Source organism: Rana temporaria, chromosome 7, assembly GCF_905171775.1.
Source record: "Rana temporaria chromosome 7, aRanTem1.1, whole genome shotgun sequence".
Lineage (NCBI taxonomy): Eukaryota > Metazoa > Chordata > Amphibia > Anura > Ranidae > Rana > Rana temporaria.
The window spans coordinates 173,287,367-173,308,035 of record NC_053495.1 but is presented as its reverse complement, the minus strand read 5'-3'; the positions used below and the strand labels follow the sequence as shown (position 1 = coordinate 173,308,035).

Below are 20,669 nucleotides of genomic sequence, written 5' to 3'. Positions count from 1 at the left end.
CTGGCTAAATGTGTGTAAAAAATTCAAAATTAAAGTGTTCTTCAAAAAAAATAATTCAAAGCAACCCCGTCTTCCAGCACACAAACCCAAAAGTAAACACGCCCACAGGGCAAGCACATGTATGTAAATAGTAATTGTACCACACATGTTAGGTATCATCGAGGACCAGAGTAAAATCTATATTTCTAAAGCCATCACTCATGCTTATTTGTAAACTGATTAAGGCTTTTAAAGCACTGATTATGGATAATTATGCGTACAGTGCGTACAATTTTGACGTGTTTGCTATCTATTTACACAACCCCCATGTTTTATATTTTACTGAGTAATTGGGTATTATATTATGTTTGTGTGCACTAAAATAGATTTTAGTGTGTTTATTTGTGTATCCTGTAACACAAAATATTGCAAGTGCCACCATTTTTTTCTACAAGGCCTCTGCTTTTAGAAAATATATATATTTGTTTGAGGGTTTAGAGTAATTTTCTATCAAGAATTGCAGGTTTTAACGTGTATGAAAAATTGCTCCAGTAGACAGGGGAATCATAAAAAAAATAGAGAAGCTTGTTTACTCAAAGTGTCATACCTGTAGGCCATTTATAGCACTGCTGAAGCATGGCTAAAAAAATCCCCTATATTTATCAATCCCCCATCCTGTCGTATTGCTAGGACCAGGCCCACAGATAAAGGGGTACCTCTGGCCCTCCTGCGCACATGTGCTCTTTATTCAGTGTGAATGAGCAGTTTGTGTGGTTGGAGCCGCCTGGTACTCTATGGGCAAGCAGTGGCTGTACAAACACCGTCACAGGTCCTGTCAGGTCCCTGTGATTTCTAACAGCAGCCCTGACTAGGACACTCCATATGTTGGACATTCTTTCCCACCATCACAGGAATGAGTAACTCACAGGTTGAGCATGAGGAAGGGAGGGATGTTACCTAACTGTATAGGGTGATTGGTGAGTAATATGGAGTCCAGGTGAAGCCAGAAGAAAGATTCTCCACCGCTCAGAGAAGCACACAAAGCCTCTTACCAGATGGTGTTGACCACCTAAATATGAGTGCCCAAAACATGCAGTTGTAATCCAAAGTAGTGAGGACTCTGTCCACCAGCATACACCATCAACTCTGGGTTTCTCTGCATCAAGACACCTGGACAATGAGTCTCCAAAGGATATAAATCAAGAGAAGAACAAGGCCTTCTCATAGTGTAGTAAATTTGTCAACTTGTTTCATTAAATAAAAAATAGAAAAACAGTGGGGTATTAGCATAGTAAGGCAATGCTTCAAACCAGTAAGATGGCGGCGCTCTGCTCCCATACACAATGACGTTGCATGCCTATGCTCTACCCTACGCGTTTCGTCAGCCTAAGACTTTGCCAGAAACCCAGAGTTGATGATGTATGCTGGTGGACCGGGTCCTCATTGTTTTCTTTAGATTGCATGCTTTGACCGCTTGTACTTAGGAGGTCAACACTGTCTGGTAAGAGGCTTTGTGTGCTTCTCTGAGTGGTGGAGGATCTTACTTTTGGCTACACCTGTATTTCATATTACTCACCAATGGCCGCATGCATATTAACCACTTGAGATCCGCGCTATAGACGAAATACGTCCGCAGCGCGGCTCTCAAGTGCCAAGTGGCCGTTTAAACACGGCCTTGTATGTGCATTACCCGCGCGCGCCACTGGGTGGCGCGCGGCGGGTAAAAACTGTCCTGGCGCATCGCCGAAGACCCGATGCGTGTACCTGGCGGCCGCGATGTCCGCCGGGTACACGCGATCGTCGGTGACACGGTAGGTGACAGCAGGGACGTGGAGCTCTGTGTGTAAACACAGAGCTCCACGTGCTGTCAGAGGAGAGGAGACCGATCTGTGTCTCTTGTACATAGAGACACAGCATCGGTCCCCTCCCCCAGTCACCCCCCTCCCCCCACACAGTTATAACACACCCAGGCTACACAGTTAACCCCTTCCTCACCCCCTAGTGTTAACCCCTTCACTGCCAGTCATATTTATACAGTAATTCGTGCATTTTTATAGCACTGATCGCTGTATAAATGTGAATGGCGCCAAATTTGTGTCAAAAGTGTCCGATACGTCCGCCGCAATATCCCAGTCCCAATAAAAATCGCAGATCGCCGCCATTACTAGTAAAAAAAAAAATAATAAAAAAAATCATAATTCTGTTCCCCATTTTGTAGGCGCTATAACTTTTGCGCAAACCAGTCGCTTATTGCGATTTTTTTTTTTTTTTACAAAAATACGTCGAAAAATACGTATCGGCCTTAACTGAGAAAAAAAATAGTTTTTTTAAAAAAAAATTGGGATATTTATTATAGCAACAAGTAAAAAAAATATATATTTTTTTTAAATTGTTGCGCTTTTTTTGTTTATAGCGCAAAAAATAAAAACCGCAGAGGTGATCAAATACCACCAAAAGAAAGCTCTATTTGTGGGGAAAAAAGGACGCCAATTTTGTTTGGGAGCCACGTCGCACGACCGCGCAATTGTCAGTTAAAGCGACGCAGTGCCGGACGCTGAGATTTCGCCTGGGAACGAAGGGGGGTTTATGTGCCCAGTAAGCAAGTGGTTAAGAACTGACTACAAACAAAATGTTATATTCACTTTGGTGTAAACTTATCATGTTATGATGTTTTATTAAGAAACGCAACACTTTTTCTTTTATATTGTATATATTTGCCGCCAGCAGATTGTGTTAGCAGCTATTTTATTTATTATTTTATATTGTGTCCATGTGCAGGTATCTTTACCTTTTCATACTAATTGTATAGCATAACAGCGGCAGAGATCGCCAAGCTTTTTGTTCCTCCCGTCAGGTTGATTTCTTTCCTTGGTAAAAAAACAGTAAAAAGCTGCGCTACAAAGTAAAGAACCAATACTGTGATCAGTCCGTCATGTGACAAGGTGCATATATCAACAATGAAACATGTGACCATAAATAAAATATTAATATGATCAAAATTAGTGCACTAAAAGAATGATTGAAAAACCATGTAAATCAGTAAAGAAAATAGTGAAAAAATAAATTCTATTAGCTAGATTCAGAGAGATTGCCGCAACTTTGCGGCGGCGTAGCTTAGCGTGTTTAGGCTACGCCGCCATAAGTTAGCGAGGCAAGTACTTGATTCTCAAAGTACTTGCCTGCTAAGTTACGGCGGCGTAGCCTAAAGCGGGCGGGCGTAAGGGCGCCTAATTCAAATTTGTCTGAGGGGGCGTGTTTTATGGTAATGAGGCTTGACCCGACGTGATTGACGTTTTTTCTTTTATTACTGCGCATGCGCCGGGCGCCTAAATTTCCCAGTATGCATTGCGGCTACGTCCACCGCATGGGCCTATTGATTTCGACGTGGACGTAAACGACGTAAATCCCTATTCACGGACGACTTACGCAAACAACGTAAAATTTTCGAATTTCGACGCGGGAACGGCAGCCATACTTAACATTACTATTCCATCTATTTGATGGAATAACTTTAGGCGGCCTGTCTCTTACGTAAACGGCGTAAATGTACTGCGTTGGCCGGGCGTATGTTCGTGAATAGGGTATCTACTAATTTACATATTCTACGCCGACCGCAATGGAAGCGCCACCTAGCGGCCAGCCTCAATATTGCAACCTAAGATAAGACGGCGCAAGCCGTCGTATCTTAGATATGTTTAAGCGTATCTCTGTTTGAGAATACACTTAAACATAGGTTGGCGCAGATTCTGAGTTAGGTCGGCGTATCTACTGATACGCCGGCCTAACTCTACCTGAATCTAGCTAATTGTTCCTTTCCGATGCGATTTATTCGTGATTGGTTATGATATTAATGTTCTTTAGTGTGATCTGCTGTGACATACTTATCCACATTACCTACACCTCTATTATTTCCTTATAATATTGTTTGAATACATTCACTAACTTTTTAGCGCTGCACATTTTATTCATCATAATATTTCATCATCACGACTGATCACAGTATTGGTTCTTTACTTTGTAGCGCAGCTTTTTACTATTTTTTTTTTACCAATTTTTATGTTTATCACATGGTGCGGGCTGCCTAGGCTATAGGACAATTAAGCAGCACACAATTATATATATTTTTTTAATTAATAGCACAAAAAAGTTATTTTTACTTAAAGTAACAATATGATCTGGTAGTGCTGACATGTTTTCTACTACTTTATGTAAAGATTGGATATAATAAGTCCACTCTAAGCATGATTTGGAAATATGTATTTTTTTTTACTGTTATCTTCTGAGATGAAAGTAACGAATGACCTCAGTGTGCTTTTATCATGAGATGTACTTATACCCTTATTACTCCTCTGAGCGCCCACGTACTCCCACTACACAGTGCAGGGATATTAGCTGTTACCAGGACAGCAACAAGCATATGTTATTAATGAGCCAGAGATAAAGGACATTATCAGTGCTCATTTATGCCATGTACTCCATCAAAACAGAATACTGGCGTTTATAATGGAAGCGCACTGGAACAACTCTGCTTAATCAAAGAAAATATACTGTCAGTTTAAATGATCTGCTAATACAAAGGGAGTTGGGCGAGAGATAACAACACATTTTTCCATGAAAATACTGATATAATTATCCTGATAACAGGCAGTTACATTTACATTTTCAGGCCGATATGATTTTAAGAGCAATTTCCATTAACAAGCAATGATCCAAGTTTTACGGAAGACACTACGAGAAGACTTCAAAAATAACTAAACCCAAATTTTGTATGTGGGGATAGATTGTTATGGAATATCAACCTTTAGGAGGCACCATTCCCAATACGATAAATACTAGAACCCAAAAATGTGTGGGACGTCAGATGTACCTCCTTGGGTTATCAAAATTCTTTCCCAAGAGTTAATTAGTTGTTAACGAGTTGCTAATGCTATACTGGCCAATTATGAAGCTGCAGATGGGCACTGATCAGGCTGCATTGATGGGCACTGCCCCTTATTTTGCTTCAAAGTTATTTATTTAAAGTTTAATTTTTTTCCTGAAACTTCCTTTTTAAAATGATGCGTGTTATATGACGATAAATACGCTAATAAATGTTTGCTTTTGGGTTTAATACCGCTTTAAAGTCCATTTAGCACTATATGCCCATCCATGAATGCTCTGTCCACAAGGTGAAAACATTGTTATGTGAAATCACTGCAGAATAAACATCATCGTCACCCTGTTACAGAAAGTGAAAAAGTATCTACTGGCAGGCACAACAGGAAACACAACTATGTTACGGAGGACACTCAGAACAACAAAGATGTCTGCATTACTGGTAGTGCTGAACTACAGCATAGATTTCATTTTGATTTTAGCCAAAGTTCCACTATGAGTTGGATAAAAAACAAAAAAGCAATAAATTATATTCTGCAACAAGGACACTTCCAGGGACACAACTTCCAAGCTAGGGACTGTCCCTGGTAAACAAGGACAGCTGACAAATAAGAACTCAGGCCATCAAACAGTTGTATTTTAGTTCTCCAACTTTTAATGAAAGGATTTCTTAAAGCGGAAGTACACTGCATCTGACCGCCACAGACAAAAAATGCTGTTTAATTAATTTTTAATATTCAAAGTAAAATCACCCGCCTATTTATGTCTCCATGCTTTATTTTGTTGAGAAATCACTCCAGCACACAAGGCGAAAACAGGGCAAAATGCCCCCTCCATGAGCTGTGAACTACTTCAGCATCAGTTTCTGTGTACTTCCTGTGCCACCTCCTGTGTACCAAAGGCAGCTGCCACTTCTGCCTACCTTGTCCTGGCTGTGCCTGCGATGTCCCTACAAGTCTTCTAAAAAGCCATGTAAAGAGAACATTATTATTCCAGTTCAGAGGATGACATATGTGCCTTGGACATTCAGCGTGACTTTCCAGGAAAGCTCTACAGCAGTGGTTCTCAACCTGGGGGTCGGGACCCCCTCGGGGGTCAAATGATAATTTGCCAGGGGTCACCGAATCCTGGGCTATTCCTGAAGCCCGCACCACTCTCCCAGACTTTTTGCAGCCACCCAGCAGGGCTGTCCCTGGATCCTGTGGCTGCCCAGCTGGGTTGTTCCTGGAGCCCACGGCCGCCCACTCAGCCTTATTCGCAGCCTTATTTCCCATTCAGTTCACAGCATGGCTGGGGGGCAGAGACTTGAGGTCAGCTGACTGGTGAGGAATGTGAAGTGGGATGGGCTAGAGGAGACCCCATCTCCTGATTTCGGCATAGGTGTCACTGCTGCCATAAACCACAAAGCCGGAGACACAGTGAGTGTGATTATAGTTGCCATTAAAAGGACTCAGGGAGCGCTAAATGTCTGTGGTTTAGGTGCAAATGACTTGCCATGCCTTGGGTGCTGACAACCCATGCTACAAAAATTATTTTACTGTTAGGGGTCCCCACAACTTGGGGTCACGGCACTAGAAGTTTGAGAACCACTGCTCGACAGGATGTAAACACTGTCCTGTCCGGGGCAACATACAGCAGGGAGAACACCATGGTGGCTGACGTCTCTGTCCTCCTATTTCACAATCTGATAAGGAAGGCGATGAGGTTTTATGTTTGTAACTCTAGTTACTCTTTAATCCCTATCACCTCATCTTAAGATTTCCACTCATTATATTAGTTGGCATCATCTTCAGGAAAAAACAAACAATTAGGCTCCATGCACACAGAAGCTAAAAAAAGCTATAAAAAATGGCAGTAGCTTTGCAGGGAGCCTTTCAACGTTTTTTAGCCTTTAGCGTTTATAAGCGTTTTTCTGTGTAGCGTTTTTTAGCTTTTTTTTAAAAAAAAAATATACATTTTAATGGATAAAAAAAAATGCAAAAAAACGCTGGTGCCGGCGTTTTTGAGCGTTTTTTCCCGCAGAAAAACTGCACTTTGAACGCAAATTTTGGGCGTTCAGAAAAAAGCCAATAAACTCCAAAGCTCAGTGCATGGGCACATAGGCTAACATAGAGTTCAGTTTATAGGCTTTTTAAAAAAAAGCCCAAAACGCCAATAAACTACAGGAGGGCATTTTGCCAGGAATCCAGGCCGTGTGTATGCTCCCTAGCAGTTTTCCCACCAGGAAAACAGACAGGAATCCAGACGGGAAAATAGAGAACCATGCTCTCTATTTTCTTGTTGGGTTTCCCGGCAGAGTGTTTCCTGCTGAGAAAATAGGTTATCTGTATGCGGTGAAAAACCATGCATGCTCTATAACACTTCGACGCAAGCGCGGTAGCATACAAGGTTAGTGTGGGGAGTAGCAAGATGGCAGCGTCGGCATCGAATTTGACGATACGTCACCGCGTTCTTGCCATTCAGGGGCGAGGGTGGAGCAGATACCTGTGTAATACAGGTATTTGCACCTACTTCCTGACATAGATCACTGCAGTGATCACGGTGACCTACGTCATGTCCGGCGCACACACAGGTCCCAGAAGATAGTGGGGGCCAGTGAGGACGCGCAGCACAACTTGCGCATGCGCAGGAGGAAACCGGGAAGTGAATTTCCTGCTTCCCTCAAAGAGGATGGTGGCGGGGGCAGCCGAGAGCCAAGCAATTAATTGGCCTTGGTTACTGACATCGCAGGCACACTGGACAGGTAAGTGCCCATTTATTAAAAGTCAGTGTTTGTAGCTACTGGCTTTTAATATATTTTTGTAGGTGGACCTCTGCTTTAATGGCTGTGTGTTGAGTTATTTTGAGGGGACAGCAAATTTACACTGTTAGATCCGGTTCACACAGGGGGCGACTCGGCAAGGCGATCTAAAGACGACTTCAGAGGCGATTTAAAAAATTACTTCTGTATTGAAGTCAATGCAAGTTGCCGCCAAAGTCGTACAAGAACCTTCTTCTAAGTCGGAGCGACTTGAGTCGCTCCTATTAGAATGGTTCCATTGAACAGAGCGGAACGCAACTTGTCAGGCGGCTGAGTCGCCTGACGAGTCGCCCCTGTGTGAACCGGCTCTAATACAAGCTGTACACTCACTACTTTACATTGTAGCACAAGTGTAATTTCGTGTCGTTACATGAAAAGATAGAACAGGGATGGCAAACACAAGGCTCGCGGGCCGAATCCGGCCCGCCAGGCCTTGCTATGTGGCCCGCGCAGCGGCCCCCATCAGCAGGGGGATCGCTCTCATGGACGTGATTAGTGGTGCAACGGATTGTCACCGATCCGTGATCCGAACGGGTCACCCCGTTCGGATCGGCACACCACGCGATCCGCGGAGCGCTCCGCAGCCTCAGCCATAGGAAAGTCCCCGGCTTCGGCCTAGCTCCGCAGCGGCGGCCATCTTGGTACACCCGGCGGCGGCTATCTCGTCAGGAAGTGACGTTTCGCTGTCGCCATCTTGCTCCACCCCAGTAGAGACAGTCGGCTTGCCTAGTAACCAGTGCACATCGTGACACTCTGCACCGCCTCAGCTAGCTGATTACAGACCCGGGACCACAACCGCAGACATGAGGAGAAAGTATCTGAGATCTGCACCTGCGGGTAGGAGAGACACCATCACCCGGGGAGCATGGCTGTCTGTACTGAGCGGAGGAGGGGGACACCTGTGACACCAGAGAGGAGAGGAGGGGGACCAGTGTCACTGGGGTCCCCCTCCTCTCCTCTCTGGTGTCACTGGGGTCCCCCTCCTCTCCTCTCTGGTGTCACTGGGGTCCCCCTCCTCTCCTCTCTGGTGTCACTGGGGTCCCCCTCCTCTCCTCTCTGGTGTCACTGGGGTCCCCCTCCTCTCCTCTCTGGTGTCACTGGGGTCCCCCTCCTCTCCTCTCTGGTGTCACTGGGGTCCCACTCCTCTCCTCTCTGGTGTCACTGGGGTCCCTCTCCTCTCTGGTGTCACTGGGGTCCCTCTGCTCTCTAGTGTCACTGGGGTCCCCCTCCTCCGCTCAGTACAGACAGCCATGACACCAGAGAGGAGAGGAGGGGGACCCCAGTGACACCGGAGAGGAGAGGAGGGGGACCCCAGTGACACCAGAGAGGAGAGGAGGGGGACCCCAGTGACACCAGAGAGGAGGGGGGGACACCAGAGAGGAGGAGGCAGCGCACTCCTGAACCCTGCGCTCCCTACGCAGCGCACTTCTGAACCCTTGCGCTCCCTACGCAGCGCACTCCTGAACCCTGCGCTCCCTACGCAGCGCAAGAAAACTGGAGTGCAGATACAACCGGCCCTTTGAGGGCAACCAAACTGCTGATGCGGCCCCTGATGAATTTGAGTTTGACACCCCTGAGATAGAATAAAACATTTCCAAAACTGTGTACTTACTTTTGTGAGATAATGTATATGTAAAGTAAAACGTAAATTGTCGACACTATACAAATACTTGCAATAAATAATAAAAAATAAAACATTGTGCCCCTTCCATGAACAGCATGGTCTCAGCAAAATCAGATAACGTCAGTAGATCTTCAGTAGAAGGAGGATTGGGTCACATCAGACGACAACTAATATGCATCTTATTCCATATTATATCCTGAGAGTTTTCCCACACATTTTATATCCAGGTACCCGGGGACATTTCTGCTTCCCTAACATCTGCATTTTACAGACACAAGCAATAAGATAAGAGAGTTTTCTGTTCCATCCCTTCAGGGCTTAACCACACACAGGCTCATAATCACTTGTCCACAACCTAATTCAGTGTACTGCAGTTGTCACGAAGGGTTAAATCATCTATTACTTACTGATTACATGTGTGCAAATGAGCCGGCACAGCAACGCGCTTAGCGACTTGGGAAATAATGCAACACACCAAGCTTCGCGATTGGGGTTCCATCCAGTGGCGTCACTAGGGTTGGTGTCACCTGGTGCGGTAAAATATGGTGTCACCCCCCCCCCCCCCCCAATAAAAATTGTCAAATATTTTTTACCCTACTGTTTGCTCTCTGTTCTCCTTTCTTCCCCTTTTCTCTCTCTCCCTATCCATCTTTCTTGTTCGTTCTATCCCTTCTTCTGTCTCTCCATTTTTCTTTGTCCCCTTCCCCCACCTCTCTTTCTCCAGGACCGGAATTCACATCTCAGGAGCCTATAGGCCAGGGGCGTACCTAGAGCATTTGGCACCCGGGGCGGATCCAATATCTGGCATCCCCCCACGTTAAAATGAAAAAAACACCCCACTGTGCCCCCTGCATACCTCTGCATCCTTCAATATCTTTTTGTTACTACTGTGTACCCCTCTCCACAACTGCACCTCTGGACCCCATACATTACACAGCCCCCTGCATCACTGGACCCCATTACATTACACAGCCCCCTGCATCACTGGACCCCATTACATTACACAGCCCCCTGCATCACTGGACCCCATTACATTACACAGCCACCTGCATCACTGGACCCCTTTACATTACACAGCCCCCTGCATCACTGGACCCCTTTACATCTCATAGCCCCCTGCATCTCTGGACCCCTTTACATTACACAGCCCCCTGCATCACTGGCCCCCTTTACATCTCATAGCCCCCTGCACCTCGGGACCCCTTTACATTACACAGCACCCTGCACCTCTGGACCCCTTTACATTACACAGCACCCTGCACCTCTGGACCCCTTTACATTACACAGCACCCTGCACCTCTGGACCCCTTTACATTACACAGCCCCCTGCATCACTGGACCCCATTACATTACACAGCCCCCTGCATCACTGGACCCCTTTACATTACACAGCCCCCTGCATCACTGGCCCCCTTTACATCTCATAGCCCCCTGCATCTCTGGACCCCTTTACATTACACAGCCCCCTGCATCACTGGCCCCCTTTACATCTCATAGCCCCCTGCACCTCGGGACCCCTTTACATTACACAGCACCCTGCACCTCTGGACCCCTTTACATTACACAGCACCCTGCACCTCTGGACCCCTTTACATTACACAGCACCCTGCACCTCTGGACCCCTTTACATTACACAGCCCCCTGCATCACTGGACACCTTTAAAATTACACAGTACCCTGTATCACTGGACCCATTTACATCTCACAGCCCCCTTCACCTCTGGACCCTTTTACATTACACAGCACCCTGCACCTCTGGACCTCTTTACATTACACAGCCCGCCGCACCACTGGACCCCTATACATCACATAGCCCCCTGCACCTCTGGACCCCTTTACATTACACAGAACCCTGCACCTCTGGACCTCTTTCCATTACACAGCCCCCTGCATCACTGGACCCCTTTAAAATTACACAGTACCCTGCACCTCTGGACCCCTTTACATTACACAGCACCCTGCATCACTGGACCCCTTTACATCTCATAGCACCCTGCATCTCTGGACCCTTTTACATTACACAGCAGCCTGCATCACTGCACCCCTTTTACATTACACAGCCGCCTGCACCTCTGCACCCCTTCACATCACATAGCCCCCTGCACCTCTGGACCCTTTTACACTACACAGCCCTCTGCACCCCTTTACATTACACAGTACCCTGCACCTCTGGACCCCTTTACATTACACAGCACCCTGCATCACTGCACCCCTTTTATATTACATAGCCACCTGCACCTCTGGACCCCTGCATGTTACACAGACCCCCTTCAGTGCAGACACCCCCCCTTAGTGCAACCCCCCCTCATTGCAAACCCCCCCTCAGTGCAAACCCCCTCGGTGCAACCCCCCAGTGCAAACCCCCCTTAGTGAAAACCCCCTCAGTGCAAACACCCCCTTAGTACAACCCTCCCCCCCTCAGTGCAAACCCCCCCTTCAGTGAAATCCCCCAGGTGCAAACACCCCCCCCTCCCCATTCAGTACCTCAGATCATCGCAGGCAGCGCCACGGCACATGGACAGAAGGCCCCTCGGCCCCTCCCCCTCTGTACACACAAACAGAGAGGAGGGGGCTGTGCCTGTGTACCGACTGCCGAGCACCGCTAACAGCCCGTGGCTATGAGAGGAGGGGATGGATGGTGCTGCGGTGTCACCCCGCAACCCCCCCTCCTCTTGTACCGCGGCGCTCGGCGCTCCGATTCCGCGGCGCTCATCGCTGCAGTCGCGGGGGGGAGCCGTTGTCAGCTTAAATTTTTTTTTTTTTTTTTTTTTTAAATCGGGATGGTGTCACCCCTCTAGCGGGTGTCACCCGGTGCGGGCCGCACCCCCCTAGCAACGCCTCTGGTTCCATCCAGCTGTTGTAACTGATGTATCAAAAAACGATACATTTTGACAAAAAAAAAAAAAATTCCCATGGATGAAAAATGTGAATCCATTGAGTCAGAATCGCTTGCACCGTAAGGCAAGCTTCACACTTGAAGAACGTCGGCTTCCTTGTGCGTTTTTAACGCATTTCTTTTATGTGCATTTTTACTCTCATTTTTTGCATGTTCGCAGACATAATTCTTCTCGTTCAGGCCAATAAAAAGTAGATTTACTAAGAGGAGGAGATTGGCTGCTAACAGGAAAACAAGCGTTTCGCATTTTTTTCAGGTGACTCCCACTTTACGTCTATGGGGCTATAAACGCGCGATCCTGTCCCAAAGACGCGCTTCAACTTCAAGTGACAGCACATCGCTCAGATGTGAATGGGCCCCACGCGACAGAACAAATTCAAGTGTTGCACATTGACGCGCTTCTAGAAACGTACGACAAATCGCTCAGGTGTCTAAGTCGGTTTGGTTGTAATGGTCCAACGCCTTTACGCCAATAAAAAGTAGATTTACGAAGAGGAGGAGATTGGCTGCTAACAGGAAAACAAGTGTTCCACATTTTTTTCAGGTGACTCCCACTTTACGTCTATGGGGCTATAAACGCGCGATCCTGTCCCAAAGACGCGCTTGTACTTCAAGTCACAGCACATCGCTCAGATGTGAATGGGGTCACTTGAAAAAAATGCGTAACGCTTGTTTTCCTGTTAGCAGCTATTGTCCTCCTCTTAGTAAATCTACTTTTTATTGGTGTAAAGGCATTGGACCATTACAACCAAACCAACTTAGACACCTGAGCAATTTGTCGCACGTTTCTAGAAGCGCGTGTAATTTGTTTTATCGCGTGGGGGCCCCACTTTACGTCTATGGGGCTATAAACGCACGATCCTTTCCCAAAGACGCGCTTCAACTTCAAGTGACAGCACATCGCTCAGATGTGAATGGGCCCCACGCGATAAAACAAATTACACGCGCTTCTAGAAACGTGCGAAAAAACGCTCAGGTGTCTAAGTCGGTTTGGTTGTAATGGTCCAACGCCTTTACGCCAATAAAAAGTAGATTACTAAGAGGAGGACAATAGCTGCTAACAGGAAAACAAGCGTTCTGCTTTTTTTTCAGGTGACTCCCACTTTACGTCTATGGGGCTATAAACGCGCGATCCTGTCCCAAAGACGCGCTTGTACTTCAAGTCACAGCACATTGCTTAGATGTGAATGGGCCCCACGCGATAAAACAAATTACACGCACTTTTAGAAACGTGCGAAAAATCGCTCAGGTGTCTAAGTCGGTTTGGTTGTAATGGTCCAACGCCTTTACGCCAATAAAAAGTAAGAGGAGGACAATAGCTGCTAACAGGAAAACAAGCGTTACACATTTTTTTCAAGTGACTCCCACTTTACGTCTATGGGGCTATAAACGCGCGATCCTGTCCCAAAGACGCGCTTGTACTTCAAGCCGCAGCACATTGTTTAGATGTGAATGGGCCCCAAGCGATAGAATTCTACTGTTGCACATTGACGCGCTTCTAGAAACGTGCGACAAATCGCTCAGGTGTCTAAGTCGGTTTGGTTGTAATGGTCCAACGCCTTTACGCCAATAAAAAGTCGATTTACTAAGAGGAGGACAATAGCTGCTAACAGGAAAACAAGCGTTCCGCATTTTTTTCAGGTGACTCCCACTTTACGTCTATGGGGCTATAAAAGCGCGATCCTGTCCCAAAGACGTGCTTGTACTTTAAGTCACAGCACATTGCTTGGATGTGAATGGGCCCCAAGCGATAGAACAAATTCTAGTGTTGCACATTGACGCGCTTCTAGAAACGTGCGACAAATCGCTCAGGTGCCTAAATCGGTTTGCAAGCAGAATTTTACAGCCTGATTGATTGTCGTCATCTTCAAATGTGATCATGCAAAAGCGATTAAAAGTGATCAGTATGGTAGCAAAAAAATATTGATGATTGTTTTCTTTTATCAGGAACAGGCAATCGGATTGCTTTAAAAACAGACATTATACCTGTAACACAGTGCTAGAAATACAACTCTGATTAACCCCTTCAGTGCCTGGCAGCACAGAGCCCCATTGGTCAGGACTGAAGTAGGTGATCAGGTCCCCCCCCCCCCCCACAATGTGAAGTCATAGATCAGACCATAGATGTCACACTCACCCTCCACCTGTGTCTCTGGACATGCTGCAGCTGGCAGTCAGCACAAATCTCCCCAGACCTCCGGAGCTCTCTACCACACACACAGACACACAGCAGCTCGGGGACAAGTGACAGTCACACAGGCTCTGGGCAGGGCTGGCTCTGCCCTCTCCCAGCTCTCTGATTGGCAGATACCTTCTACTACACGATCCTGCAGACAGCCTTCCAGACCTGACAACGTCAGCTGTGTGCCCTTTAAATGCTGCAGATTGCAAGCTCCTGGGATCAGAGAAGATAACTGTCTGCCTGATAATCCCCATACATCATCAGCACTGGAGAAAGTTGTCCTCCAGGGAGAGGACTGATCTCTGCACAGCTGATGATAGAAGAGAATGCTCAGTGCTGGAACTCCTCCTGCAACAAGTCATCAGCCTGAGCCCAGATCACAGCACCAGGATCCCAGGATCTACAGAGATCACACAGACACTGGATGTACTAAAGGAGTGCAGGATATGTACTTATAAGTCACACAGAGACTGGGGACAATGATTTACTAAAGGAGTAGAGGCTGATCACTTACAAGTAATAAGGACAATTATTTACTAAAGGTGTACAGGCTGATCACTTACAAGTAATAGGGACAGTGATGTACTAAAGGAGTACCGGATGATCACTTACAAGTAATAGGGACAGTGATGTACTAAAGGAGTACCGGATGATCACTTACAAGTAATAGGGAGTAGGGACAATGATTTACTAAAGGAGTAGAGGCTGATCACTTACAAGTCATAGGGATATTTACTAAAGGAGTACAGGCTGATCACTAACAACTAATAGGGACAATGATGTACTAAAGGAGTACAGGCTGATCACTTACAAGTAATAGGGATGTTTACTAAAGGCTGATCACTAACGAGTAATAGGGACAATGATGTACTAAAGGAGTATCGGCTGATCACTTACAAGTAATAGGGACAATGATTTACTAAAGGAGTATAGGCTGATCACTTACAAGTAATAGGGAGTAGGGACAATGATTTACTAAAGGAGTACAGGCTGATCACTTACAACTAATGTGGACATCGATTTACTAAAGGAGTAGAGGCTGATCACTTACAAGTAATGAGGACAATGATTTACTAAAGGAGTACAGGCTGATCACTTACAAGTAATAGCAATAATGATTTACTAAAGGGGTACAGGCTGATCACTTACAAGTAATAGCAATAATGATTTACTAAAGGGGTACAGGCTGATCACTTACAAGTAATAGGGAGTAGGGACAATGATTTACTAAAGGAGTACAGGCTGATCACTTACAAGTAATAGGGATGTTTACTAAAGGCTGATCACTTACAAGTAATAGGGACATTGATTTACTAAGAGAGTACAGGCTGATCACTTACAACTAATGTGGACATCGATTTACTAAGAGAGTACAGGCTGATCACTTACAAGTAATAGGAATAATGATTTACTAAAGGAGTACAGGCTGATGACTTACAAGTAATAGGAATAATGATTTACTAAAGGGGTACAGGCTGATGACTTACAAGTAATGGGGATAATAGGGTGTGACTTGTCATGCGATTTGGACCTGTCAAATCGCATGACAAGTTGCACCAGTGTCTAAAACCACTTTAAAGTATTGATTTTTATTGAGGTCTATTTTTTCTGACAGGTGGCAGACCTCTGTGACTAGGCCCCAGTTGGAAGGGCGAAACGTGTCAGCGGTGTGGCCAGAGTGACGCTGGCTGAGGCCACACACTTCCATCTAATGTATCAGCACTGGGTTCAGTAGAGTGGCGTCCTGCACCTTACATGTGGCAGCCCTTTCCACCCCTCTGAAAAATGATCTGTGGTGGTTTGCTTTTTAAACAGTGGCTGACGGGCAATATTTTGCCTCCTCACCGCCTGTTTTAACCCTCAAAACAAAAGCACCACGGTTAAAGGAGGGTTGGACCATTGCCCTGTAACTCGATTGGGTCATGTTCACTGAATGTGACAGGGGCAGCATGTGTACAGCCCTGAGGGCTGCATATCCATGCTCAGATAGGTGATTGGGGAGCGGCTCAACTGCCTGCTTTAAATCAGAATTAACCTTAAGGCCTGGTTCACACCTATGCATTTTTCTGTGCATTTTCAGATTTGCAGAAACACACTACAGTCCATTTAACATGGCTCCCCATGGGTCAAGTTCACATCTATGCATTTTATGGAAAGGGCCAGGGACTTTTTTCTGTTTTTTGGTTCCATAGACTTCAATGGATCAAAAACATGTATTGAAAAACGCAAAATGCACCTGCAATATGCAAACTGCAACCTGCATAGGTGTGACCCTGACCCAGGCCTAAGGCTGGATTCACACCTATGCAGTTTTAGTGCTTTTGGCATTTTGCAGATTTGCACTACAGACCATTTAACATGGTTTCCTATGGTACATGTTCTGTAGTGCAAATCTGAAAAATGCAAAAAGCACTAAAAAAGCATAGGTGTGAATCCAGCCTGAGTGTCGGTGTTGTCCATAGCAACTAACAACGATGAGATTGTAATCCTTTCAAATCAAACTACAACATGAATGTTAGAATCTGATTGGCTGATGCAATCTTCATGTTTCAGAATCATTTAACACTAGAGCCCCTTTCACACTGGGGCAGTGGGTGCGTCGACGGTAAAGCAAAAAAATGTTTAGCGGCGCTTTACCGTCAATTTTGCGGCGCTATTCGGCCACTAGCGGGGGGCGTTTTTAACCCCCGCTAGCGGCCGAAAAAGGGTTAAAACCACCCACAAATCGCTGCAGCAGCGCTTTCCCAGCGGTATAGCCACGGTGCCCATTGATTTCAATGGGCAGGAGTGGTGTACACACCACTCTTTTACCACTCCAAAGATCCTGCTAGCAGTATTTTTTCTACCGTCCGTGTAGCGCATCACCTTAGTGTGAAAGACCTCCCAACCGTCCCGGATTTCGCGGGAATGTCCCGCGATTCACGTCTAATCCCGTGGTCCCGCGATCAGTCCATCCCCCCCCCCCCCCCGCGCGATTCCCGATAAATTACGTAATCTGATCTGCGGTAGATCGGTAAACCCCCCCCTCAAAAACTTTGTTCCACGTAACCCCCCCCCGCTCAACAACTTTGTTCCACGTAACCCCCCCCCCCCGCTCAACAACTCTGATCCGCCCCCCCCCCTCCTCATTGCTCATATGCTCATTTGTCCCTCATTCTGAAGTTGAAAAGTTGGGAGGTATGGCTTTCACATTGGAAAGACAGCAGAGGCTCTTTCAGTGCGCTTTGCAGGCACTATTTTGAGCGTTATAGCGCCTACAAAGCGCCTCAGTGTGAAAGGGGTTTCAGCCCTGGTTCACACTGGGTACGATTTGGAACGATTTAAGATGCGATTTGACATGTCAAATCGCATCTCAAATCGGCGGCAATTGTCGGCAATGGCACTGTCCTAATCAGTGCGACGCCGCATCTGCGATTTCAAAAAGTAGTTCCTGTACTACTTTTTGCGATTTCGGGCCGCGATTTACATTAAATTGCGGCCGAAATCGCGGCAAATAGCGGCAAAATCGCGGCCGCGAAATCGCGGTAAAATCGCGCATTTTACCGCGATTTTGAATTCGCAGCAGTGTGAACCTAGGCTTAAGGTATGTTGTTCCCTCTATAAGTAGCCGCCATTTTTTTATTTCTGCTGTGCAATTTTGGTAAATGAATTCTGAGTGACTTTGTGAAAGAACTGCCGAGTTGCATTAATACAAGTCCACAGGAAGTGAAAGGGGAATCTTGAAGCAAGAGGGAAACTCTGATCGGCGGCAGAACTTAATTTGTGACACATGACAGAGAGGCTTGTGGTGCAGAGCTAATTACAAACCTGAGGGAATATTTGGATGGAAAGCTATTAAGGCCCACAATGTGCATTCAGTGGCCAGGAAACAAGCGCCTCACATATACATTGAGAGTATGACCTCCCTGATACATGTGCGCTGATTATTTCACACACATTAGACATGCATTTCATCCCATCAAGCCACCAGTTTCTTTTTTTCCTGTAAATTCTGCTCTGCATCAAGGCTGACAATGGGGCACATTTATGAAAAATTTTCATCTACTGTTCTCAAAGCAAAGCCATCACATAGGAAGCAAGATCCTAGTTTACCAGAAGAGACTCGCATTATGCAGAAAATCTTTTACTTGTGACAACTTATGCTGCTGTTACCGAGTAAGTGGCGGCTGGTGCAACATTTTTTGAACGGGGGGTGGCAAACAAACCACCCCCCCTGTTCGGTCGGTCCGCCCGTCCGTCCGTCATTCAGTCCGTCAAAACCCCCCACCCAATCCCCCCATTGCTCGCCCATCCATCCACCAGCCCCACACTTACCCCATCTAGGTCGAGGGCAGCTTCAGGATCTTCCTCTGCGTCTCCTCCTCCTCAGCGGCTTCCTCTGAATATTATTATTATACAGGATTTATATGGCGCCAACAGTTTGCGCAGAGATTTACAACATCAGGGAAGACAGTACAGTTACAATACAATTCAATACAGGAGGCATCAGAGGGCCCTGCTCGTTAGAGCTTACAATCTAGAAGGGAGGGTGAAACAAAAGGTAGTAGCTGTGGGGGATGATCAGATGGACAAAAATAGGATTTTTTGTACTCACCGCAAAATCCTTTTCTCTGTCGTTAATGGACGGACACAGCCTTAGAAACTGGCTTTCAATAGCCATGCCATTAAAGGCAGCGACTGTAAAGCAGGATGGAGTATGGGACCTTGAGACAGAAGGTCCTCCCCGCATTGCAGCCGACAAGGCGCATCCGCCACTAGGCGCACAAGATCGGCGTACCAAGGACGCCGGGGCCAATCCGGGGCGATTAGAATCATCGGGATCCCCTCGGCCTCCACTCTGCGGAGCAGCCGAGGAAGCAACTTCAATGGGGAAAAGGCATAAATTAGTCGATACTGACCCCACGGGGCTACCAACGCGTCTGACGCATACGCCCAGGAGATCCACATACGGTGTTCCCCATCTCCTGCTAAGGAGTTGAAACACCTCCGGAAGCAATGACCATTCAACCTGGTCCAGCATCTGGCGACTCAGGTAGTCTGCCTGCCAGTTCTCCACGCCTGGAATGTAGACGGCCGACGCGCTTCTTTCCGCCCACCTTAGGATGTGAGCGACCTCAGACACTGCAGCCGAGCTCCGAGTTCCACCCTGATGGTTGATATAAGCCACCGCCGTGGCGTTGTCTGACTGGATCCTGATCGGGCGACCTTGCAACCTCCCTGACCACAAGGAGAGGCATAGCCTGATAGCTCGAAGTTCCAAGACATTGATCGGTAGATGGGATTCTTCTAGAGTCCAACGACCCTGGGCCGACTGGACCCCCCAGACGCCCCCCCAGCCCGTGAGGCTGGCGTCTGTCGTAACCATTGTCCACTGAAAGGGGAGAAAAGACTTTCCTGACCGAAGAGCCGGGGATCTCAGCCACCAATTCAGAGAGGCCCTGACCAGGTGGCTGACCTGAATCTGGCAATCCAGCGGCAATGGAGATCTGTTCCATTTGGACAGGATCTCCCTCTGTAGTACTCGAGTGTGGAACTGGGCATACGGTACTGCCTCGAACGAGGCCACCATGAGGCCTAGAACTCGCATGCAAAATCAGAGAGACGACCATTCGCGGGATGCCAACACTCTCACTGCAGACTGGAGTGTCTGCAATTTTTCAAGGGGTAGAAAGACCCTCGCTTCTGAGGAGTGCAGAATCAACCCCAGATATTCCATGCTGAGTTGGAACCAGGACCGACTTCTGAACGTTCAACACCCACCCAAATTCTTGGAGGGTCTGGCTGGTTATAGACACATCCTCCTTTAATTCTGAGCCAGAAGCTGCTTTCAGAAGAAGATCATCTAAGTAGCCCACGATGGCAATGCCTCGCTGTCTCAGCAAAGCTAGGATCAGTGCGAGCACCTTGGTAAAAACTCTTGGTGCTGACACCAGGCAAAAAGGGAGGGCCACAAACTGATAGTGTTCCTCCCCGATCGCAAAACGCAGAAACCTCTGGTGACTTGAGCAGATTGGGACATGCAAGTATGCGTCCTTGAAGTCCAAGGATGCCAGAAAGTCCCCCTGGTGTAACGCAGCTATCACCGATTGAATGGATTCCATGCGGAACTTCCTTACTTTCACGAAGGCATTCAGAGCCTTGAGGTCCAGGATCAGACGGACCCCATCCTTTTTCGGGACTACAAACAGATTAGAATAAAAAATCCTCTCATCCTGCGGAATGGGTAAAATTACCCCGCAACTTAGCAAGTCCTTTACAGCCCCTAACAGGGCAGCCCGACGAGCCGGTAGGAGAGGGATACCTGAGGGAAAGA

At 46.8% G+C, this 20,669-nt stretch overlaps 1 protein-coding gene across 1 annotated transcript in view; it reads right to left on the bottom strand.

Moving 5' to 3' along the window:
- TTC39A (tetratricopeptide repeat domain 39A) overlaps positions 1-14,653 on the bottom strand; it is a 104,588-nt gene extending 89,935 nt beyond the window's left edge. The window contains exon 1 of the mRNA XM_040360502.1: positions 14,312-14,653. Coding sequence (XP_040216436.1) covers positions 14,312-14,610 — 299 coding nt within the window. The 5' untranslated portion in view covers positions 14,611-14,653. The remainder of the gene's footprint in view (positions 1-14,311) is intronic.
- Between the last annotated feature and the right edge of the window lie 6,016 nt (positions 14,654-20,669).